The 9349-nt window shown below is 36.3% G+C and overlaps 1 protein-coding gene across 3 annotated transcripts in view; it reads left to right on the top strand.

The window, feature by feature from the left end:
- The first annotated feature begins 777 nt into the window (after nucleotides 1-777).
- Nucleotides 778-9349, top strand: part of kcnq1.2 (potassium voltage-gated channel, KQT-like subfamily, member 1.2) — a 274383-nt gene continuing 265811 nt past the window's right edge. For 2 of the 3 annotated variants that reach the window (XM_030136300.1, XM_030136299.1), the window contains exons 1-2: nucleotides 779-1046; nucleotides 4195-4847. In XM_030136300.1, the coding sequence (XP_029992160.1) occupies nucleotides 4207-4847 (641 nt within the window). In that variant the 5' untranslated portion in view covers nucleotides 779-1046; nucleotides 4195-4206. Of the gene's footprint in view, nucleotides 1047-4194; nucleotides 4848-9349 lie in introns of all 3 variants that reach the window. The other variant, XM_030136301.1, reaches the window with a different exon arrangement.

Here is a 9349-nt window from a genome sequence, read left to right as displayed (position 1 = left end):
TACATCACCACATTCATCTGAGTCTCCTGTCCTTCACAATGAAAAAAAAAAAAAATGAATGAATGAAAAAAAATGGTATAAGGTACTGTCTGTGACTGCAAAGCCACTGTCAGACCAGGACAACTGTTGAACAAGATGTTAAATGGATATGGATCTATTAAAGGGAACAGGAACAAATCTACAGCAAACTTTGTCTACTTTTGGGTAATAATGCCTAAAAACAGAATCATATCAAAACATAACATTAAGTACAATAGTAGTGCATAGCAAATTGAATTGATCCATAGACATTTGAGAATATAAAGAGATTTTATGAGAGAATTACAGAAAAAACAGAAAAAGTGTCTGTGCATGTAGTAATACACAATTCTGGTTTCAGATAAACAGTTCCATAATATATTAAAAACTTATGTGCTCACTAAATTTTAGTAGAAAATAATCTCTAGTATAAGGGTAAAAATTATTTAGAACAATCTGCAAATCATCTCCTACGTAATGCATGTATAAATATAATAATAAAATGTGAATATTAATATATTCAATTCATGTGGGTTTTTACTTTGACATGTAATATCTTTACGAATAAATTAAGACACAGTTAACTGTCTTAAAACGGCTGCAAATTTGTCATAATATTTTGAAAAGGCAGCAACAAGAAATACCAGTACCTACAAAATGACTATATTGGTATCATCATGTCCGTGTATGTTGTGATGTTAGTATTTCCGGCAGTCCTTAAACGCAGCATTTTTCCAGGCACAAGCTGCGATGCACTTCAAACAGACGAGTCCAGCAGGATCAGCCGATGAAAGACCTGGTCCTTCACTGTGGTTCTGATTCTTCTGTGTTTTTGCTGTTTCCATTGTGTTTACTGAATTTATGGTTTTACACTGAAACTTTAAACCCAGGTGTTTTTTTTTTTTTTTTTTAATTTTTTTTATCACTACTCTGCACTGAAGTCGAACTTATTCCCTGGCTACAAAGATAATATTAGGATATATTATTTCTCAACGGTGATAAGTTAAGATGTTTTCTGAAGGTTAAAGGTAAGGTTTTATTTTTATTTTTTTTTATCTTTATGTTGTGTTTATTTTTTGGACATTAGATATTGGTGCGTGGTTAAATGGTGCATAAATTCAACTTCTTCTTTAACTGATTTCAAATTAGTTATATTATTAGTTATATTACTTTAAAATTAATCTTATTTGTGTATTTTTGACCTCTTGCCAGGGTTGTGGAGTTTACCGGAAAGTCACACAATACTCTGTAACTGTAGAGTCCTATAATATATGCATGTCTGACAGATTTCATTGTGCGTCTTTTTTTTTTTTTTTTAAGCGCAGAAACTCTATCTACAGAGACAGGAGCGCATGTGGCACTTGTCATCAGTTCATCCACAGACGCGGACAGATATGGACGAGGGTGGCTGCTTTCAATTAGTCTGCCTCTCTTGTCCCATCAAACTTTTTCCGATCCTTTTAGGCCACATCCGGTGCCTGGTTCAGTTTCTTTTCATAGAAGGTACCCTGATACTGCTGTCCGCCACCTTCCTCTGCTCTGATCCACTCATTCATTAACAGAACTCCTCAGTCACTTAAATTAGCTTGGATTTGGCAGCTGCAGGATGTTTTCCACCACGCTGTCAAGACTCAGTTACAGTCTCACTGTCATTTGCATGCACACACTGAAATCATATTGAATAGAATATTAGGGATTTGTAGGTTATTTTGAACAACTTCAACTGTAAATAGTCTCTTCACACCTTATCCACTATACATTTAATAAAGAAATCCAGTAAAAGTTCAGCTCTGATTATATAGCTTTATTAGGGCTGTGTATTGGCAAGAATCTGGTGATACGACGCAAATCACAATACTAGGATCATGATAGGATATATCAAGATATATCATGATACTGTTAAAAAGGCAGTTTTTTGTTTGTTTCTTTTTTTAAATGATTATTTCCTTGAAGAATTGAATTACACCAGAAATCTGCACAAATACTAAACACATTTTTATTTGATCACAACAGGATCTAATGTTATATCACAAAATGTTCCTGTGTTCAAACTGAAATTCTGTTTTACAGACATTATAGTTTAAGATCCTGTTCAAATGTTCATATTCTATTAGTTCAGAACTAACATCAGAACAGTATTTTAGTTCAATCCCAACAAAGGAACTAACATTATTTAATAAAAGAGTGTTAAATAATAATAATAAACAAAAATGAACCTCTACCATATCTGCATTTGAATAAATACCTAAAAATATCAATACTGTACTTATTAATATCAATACAGTATTGTGAAATGAAATATCATGATATATTGCAGAATCGATATTTTCTTACACCCCTAATCTTTATATGTCGCATTTTTTAAAAATCTGGTAAAAGTAGTCATCATCTCCATGACAGCAGATAACCACTGGACATGCTGCGTAAGCTTGTAACATATTGTTGTTTTAAGGTTGCAGCTGTTACTGTTGTTTGTTGTGCAACTGCAGGGTGCTGATGTGCATTTGTTTTACCTTTCCAGATGGGAAGCCAGAGAGGCTTTTCCATCCATCAAGAATGCAACAGGATGTTATTTTTTTCTTTTCATTAGAAAAGCCTCGTAGAAAGCTGCCCGTAATGACCTTGTGTGCTGACCTGTTGCTGATGTGTTCACTTGAATATGAACGTATTACAGGACTGTCTGGCTTTTATTATGTTCGCAGAACAGGACTCACAGTGCGACAGTTTGTAATGTTTGCATTTGTTTACGGAAATGATTCTTGACAAATAATCTCCCCTCTTCACCAGGAAATGTGGAATTATCTGCACAGATTCTATAGAAATATTCAGTACGCTGCTGTTTCGGAAGTATTAATGTTGAGATTACAAAAGGTCTGTGATCTTCCAGAGGAGTCAGAAGTTTAGGTTTTAACACTGAACAAAAAAAAAAACATAGTGATTACTCTAAACATATATTTACTACTGTGATATGAGACTACATTTAAGAAGAAACTATAGTATTTGTGTCTAAAACAAACTTCCTAGAATTAAATTCTTTTATTGTAACTGTATCCTGCAGCACAACGAAATTTGTTAAAAAATCTGAAAAATGATGTTTTTTTTTTTGCATGTTTCCATTATCTGGAGAATTTGTAGAGTTGTTAAACAACTACAGCTCCTGCAATGAGGATATTGCACTTACGTAGCTATACTGCCAATTGTTTTAGCCCTGCTGTATAACATCAGAAGTATGAATTACTCTGTAAGGGTACTATAGATATGTACTACTGCAACAAGTAGAACTGTTCAGCAGTGAAAATCTTTCACCAGCGGTGGAGTGGTTTAGATCTTTGTAGAGTTACAGTTTAAAAAGTAACCACTTTCATTTTCTGCAGGAACCTGTAACTGCCACAAATCATGTTTTTATCAAGGGTAGCAACTAAGTTCAGTTAACTGTCAACATGTTCGCTTTCAGCTCACAATCCCTTAACCAAACACTTCTATACTTTGTATTCTAGCTTCTTTTCACTGCTAACTATGGCTGATTTATATGACTATGAATGTTTTTATGATAAAAAACAATAGTTAAAAGTTTATATTGATGATTATCACAACAAACACCAAATCATCATGTCTTTTACAAGTAAAGCATGACTTTTCCAGAGTGAACGTTAAATTTATCTCTGATTTTAAGCTCTTCTTGTCTTGTCAAACACTTAAAGCAGTGGGACGTTTTATAAATCTAGAGGTAGAACAATGTATAAATGTATAATGTATGTGCATCAGCAAAAAGAATCAAAACAACAAAATGCTAAACCTTTTTGTGCTTTAGCAGACAATGTAAACAAAATAAACCCCAAATACAAGAGAAATACATGCTGCAAGACCTATATTTATAGTCATATAGTGTTATATCACTGTAAATATCATGATTGTTTTATAACAGAGATCTACTCTTGAGGATAAGCGCTGTAAAATGATCTAATAAGGTGATAAAGGTCGATAAAGTTCGACCCAGATGACGACATTACATCACATTGTAGTTATGTGTGTAAATGGAGAGGCCCAGGGTTTTACAGTGACCTGGTCGTGTATTTTTCATGATGGATGCTAACAGAACCAGGTGCCCTCTAGTACAGTGCAGGGCTTCCTTTCAGTCATACTATCTCCTGACTCGTGTCACTTCTTCCATTGCAGGTATGGAAATGCATGCAGCACACCACAGAGAGCTCTCGTCTGCAGCAGGTAGCTAACCATGTTCTTCCCCTCTACCTGAACCTTGGTCACACTCTCCAGGACTTCACAGGACTCGCAAGTCCACCCTGGCCTTTTGAACTCAGAGAGAGCGACATGGGGGAAAGACGAGCACGTTCCTTCCACATGACGTGTCATGTGCAACGCGACTATGGCAGCAGGATGGGGAGCTCCTTCATCGCCTGCAGTCCCAATGGATACGCCAGCACCAGCCTCACCCTCAGCCTGGACCAGGAGACGGATGCTGACCACGAAGCCCCGGCAGCCACTACACCCAGTAGCGCTGCCCCACGGGCTCTTCCACCTGACAGCAGCCACTACTCTCCTGTTTCACTGGAACTGGACCCCACAGCGGTGAATAATGGATCAGGCATTCCCTGCTGCCGGCCAGTGGACACACAGGACCCAGCGCTGCAGATCGCACAGAGCCAGCCTTCTATCACTTCTGTCCCTCCACCTCTCCCTCGTTCGAGCTGGCTGCATCATCATCAAAAGGAATTTCAGAGCCCTTACATCAAGACTAGCATGCAGGGGGATGTTTACAACTTCCTAGAGAGACCTGCTGGACTGAAATGCTTCCTCTACCACTTCCTTGTGTGAGTACCTCTCTGGTTTTACATCTACTTACTGGAAAAGTAAATAAAAGTGGTGACTTAATAACAGATCACAGAGGTTTAACAACTTGAATTAGGCTCAACAAGCTGAAAAACATCAGGTGTAAAACTAAAGTTTCGGAAAACAATCCACTTTGATACAGAACAAAACTCAGTCTTTAACTACTAAACTAAAACTCTTATGATCCATATCTATATATTTATATCTATATCTACCACTATGTCTTAATATTTATCTCTGTTAATGAATAATTAATTGCCAATAATCAATGTAAGTTCTATTAAATTAGTATACAGACAAGTTAAGTGTCTGTTTACAGAATTTAACAGCGACATGATTTAGTCTACATGAGCCTGTGTGTTCTCAGTGGGTCAGTTCCAGTCTGTTTCCTGTTAATTACATCTAGTGCTGCTCCTTCCTGTATTAGATTATGGTCCCCAGTAACTAAAGGAGGGGTGTCTGTGCTGCTTGTCTGGGTTTTTTTTTTTTTTTTAAGACGGCCCAAAGACACAGGTCATTATGATCTGGTCAACCACACCTTTGGCCCAGATGAGCCGTATACTGCTCTTCCGTACTGTCGACAAACCAGTAACCTCATGCATGAAACATGGAGCTGTCTTCTTCATGCTGCTAAATTGACCCTCCGGGGGAACACGCTGACCTACAGTTTAAGCATAGTTTACAGAAATGATTTTATTTACTGTTATGTAAGAACACCATGTATCCTTCCTTGGTGTTAATATGCTTGGATTGTTATAAAGGTGAAGTATGTGTGGAAAAGATCAGGAATTTCTTACCAGAATGGAAAGACAAAGTAATGAATTGAACTGAATCTAGGTCATATTTGAATATCAAAATGAGACGTAATTGTTTTTAACCTACCTGTGCTAGGTTAAACTTTAATTTGAGTCTGTGATTAATGCAGTAGAAGTAAGTTTTAAAATGTGATAAAAGACAAAATGAAAGGACGTATTATCTGGGATGAATGTACGAATATAGAGATCAGTCTGAAGGCCTTCCTAACATGTGACTAAAGGATCTTCTGTGAAGTACCCCACAGTTTAGAGCCAGACGTCACAGTAAGCTTTGAGCCTGTGGATTTAGACCAGATTAGATGAAAATATGAATGATAATAATAGAAGTTCAATTGAGCTGTCTCTGCATTCTATTGGCTGAATCACACAGACTAAAACAACAAAACAAAATGCAGGTTTAATTGGGTGCATCATCTGGAGTTAATGTCAAAATAATAGTATGTGTATCTTTAAGCTTTAGTTTTTTGGACTGAATCGGTAAATTCACAGTTTAGGGTATTTTTTATTTTTTAATTTTCCTCGGATTACATTTAGTTTGAGTACCGTAAACACGGCCCTGTCTGTCTGCTACCAAGTCACTTTGTAAGGGTGTTAGGAGGATTAGTTACTGCTCCTATAGTTACATGTGAATTCCCCATTAGATCATTAATTGGCAGAAAAGCCACTTGCATTATACATACTCTGCTGTGTCATGGTGCATCAGGGAGAGATTTGAGAGAAAATTACACTAAAAATCACATGTGACTCGGAAGGGAATCAAAAAACGCAGCCTCTGTGTTGTTTAATATGCAGTTTTATTCCAAGCTATAATGATACAACAGCAAGAGAGGAATTCTAATAAAAATAACATTTTGTTCCATTATTTACACAGTACTTGTATATTTGTTAAACTATACATAATTAATATCAAATTTATAAGAAACAGCTTCATGTTTTCCAGTCATGTCACTTCCAGTAGTAATTTTTTATATTTACTTTTTAAGATGCACTTTACTTTAACATGTTTCCATCACATCTGCTTTAATGACAAAAAAAAAAAAAAAAAAAAAAAAAAAAATCAGCAAAAGACACTATTTTCAAGTGGGACAACACCAGCCAGGAATAAACAAGTTTTTTAGGGACTTTTCTGTCTGAATCACACATCATCCAATCATTTATTGCCCTCTTACCAATAACATAACCTCACCCTTTAAGCCTAAAATTAGCAGACTGCACGTGAACAAAAGCAGAAAGAGTCTGCCTCATTAAAATCTGATTTATTAATCTAAAATGAATGGAAACACCGCGGAGGTTCTTTCTCTGTGTGTGTGTGTGTGTGTTTTGTGTGTGTCCTGCATTAATCCGTCCCAACAGTAATTGAGGGTCTAATGTTCTCCCTTCACAGAGAAGAGAGAACCCGAGCCTGTCCTTCATTTAATATTAAACCGTTCTGACTGATCCCAGTGACACTCCTTTAAGTAACTCTTACTTGTCGATGGCTATCACTGGAGGCCTTCTATTCTCTTGGCCTCTTTAGAAATTGGCAGGTTAGAAGGGGTGTATAAAGGGCTGTATGCAGCACTCATGACAGCCCTAATAGGCCTGGTCTAATCGGTCTGCTCTACATTAGGATGACACACACACACACATGCACACACACACACACATGCACACACATACACACAAACACAGGTAGTTGCTTAATTCATCACTATCCTTTTCGTACTGAAGCCAAGATCAGTGACATTTTCACAGCAGCCAGAAACTCAGTATGCACAGACACAGTACGTACTCACATGCAGACATAGGCATGCGTCCACTCAAACATCCACAGAAACACAGATGCACAGATGTGTCTGGAATGAACACAAATACATAACATATTAGCTCATAGAGGCTTATATATCCCAAAATGGATTCATCATCCCAAAATGCACTCATGATCTGGTTGTTGGTGAACATCTGTCCCATCAACAGGTACTGGAACAGGATAACACCGAATGTACCGGACAGTTCTTTCCAAAATCTTTTCACGCTTAGCAAAGTGTAAAAGTTATTTGAAACCGTCTGGAAAAAGATTTTAGAAACCAAATACACGGCACTTGAACATGTGGATTTTTTTTTTTTTTCTAAATTAGTAATTAGGGAACTGGCAGAAGAAAAATGTCTACTGAATCATTTAAAAGAATAGTATACGGTTGCAGCTAATGATTATTTTCCTTGGCAATTAATCTGTCAGTTAGTTTCTTGACTACGCAGTTAAGTGTTTGGTCTGTAAACGTTGGAAGAGTTTTTCCCCAAAGCCTGAAAAGATGCCCTCAAATGTTTTGTTTGCAAAGGTACAACTATAAGCATTCAGTTTTATGAGCACAGTAGAGTAAAAAAAAAACAACAGAAAATATAAACGTTTCAGAATATTCTATCGGATGATTTTTGCTTTTTTCTTTGAGAAATTACTAACAATGAGAGGAGATGATCACAAGCGTTGTTGATTTCATTGAATAGTTCACAAGTTATCGATAAATTGTAATAAAATAAGAAGTGTTTTAGATTTGTTTGTTTTGAAGAACGGCTTTCTGTTCCTTAAGTCCTATCGTAATTTAACCCATAAAGACCCAAACATCCACAGTTGAGCAAAAATATCTACTGATCTAAACTGTAGATCCACTAATCCTATCAATATAGGTAAATACTTGGTGTAAAATACAGTTATTCATCTATTCATGGTCATCAGATATGACCCATTTGGACGTTTAGAGGCTCCGTAGTGAATGTGGAAACATCGTCATCTTCTACAACATTGACTCACCAGTAAAACCTGTGAAGTTTGATAAATGACAGCGGATGGAGGTGCTTGGTTTGCGTTCAGTTAATGCTGTATTGTACTGAAAAAGTCACCTTTTCTTTATTTTTTTCTGTTTTGATGCAATAACCTTTGATTTTACTTTGCACTTTAATGGACATCTACATGACCAGTCAATTAAACACGGGAAAATACAGGGTGGGGAAGCAAAATTTACAATATTTTGAGGCAGGGATTGAAAGACAGTGTATGACCAATTAGTTTATTGAAAGTCATGAGAATTTATTTGCCACAAGAAAGTTGACATAATAGAAAATGTTTTTATTCTATGTGTCCTCCTTCTTTCTCAATAACTGCCTTCACACGCTTCCTGAAAGTTGCGCAAGTGTTCCTCAAATATTCAGGTGACAACTTCTCCCATTCTTCTTTAATAGTATCTTCCAGACTTTCTCGTAATAGTTTTGCTCATAGTCATTCTCTTCTTTACATTATAAACAGTCTTTATGGACACTCCAACTATTTTTGAAATCTCCTTTGGTGTGACGAGTGCATTCAGCAAATCACACACTCTTTGACGTTTGCTTTCCTGATTACTCATATGGGCAAAAGTTTGTGAAAAGGTATGGATAATAGTGTTAGGTATGATTATGACATCAATATATGTTTGGTTTCAAAACAATTGACGTAGTGCCTACTGAGAAAAAACAACTAAATGTTCATTGTAAATTTTGCTTCCCCACCCTGTAGATGATTTTCACTGGAAAAAAATACAAAATTCAGAGGATAATATTATAATAAATAGTGATAAATCATTAAGCAAAGGTTAAATACAGAGAAAAATTCATTTGGGAGCTGCCACATAAGTCACACTGGGTTCTTATGTGTT

Source organism: Sphaeramia orbicularis, chromosome 6, assembly GCF_902148855.1.
Source record: "Sphaeramia orbicularis chromosome 6, fSphaOr1.1, whole genome shotgun sequence".
In the NCBI taxonomy this organism is placed as follows: Eukaryota; Metazoa; Chordata; class Actinopteri; order Kurtiformes; family Apogonidae; genus Sphaeramia; species Sphaeramia orbicularis.
This window is presented reverse-complemented; position numbering and strand designations above follow the sequence as displayed.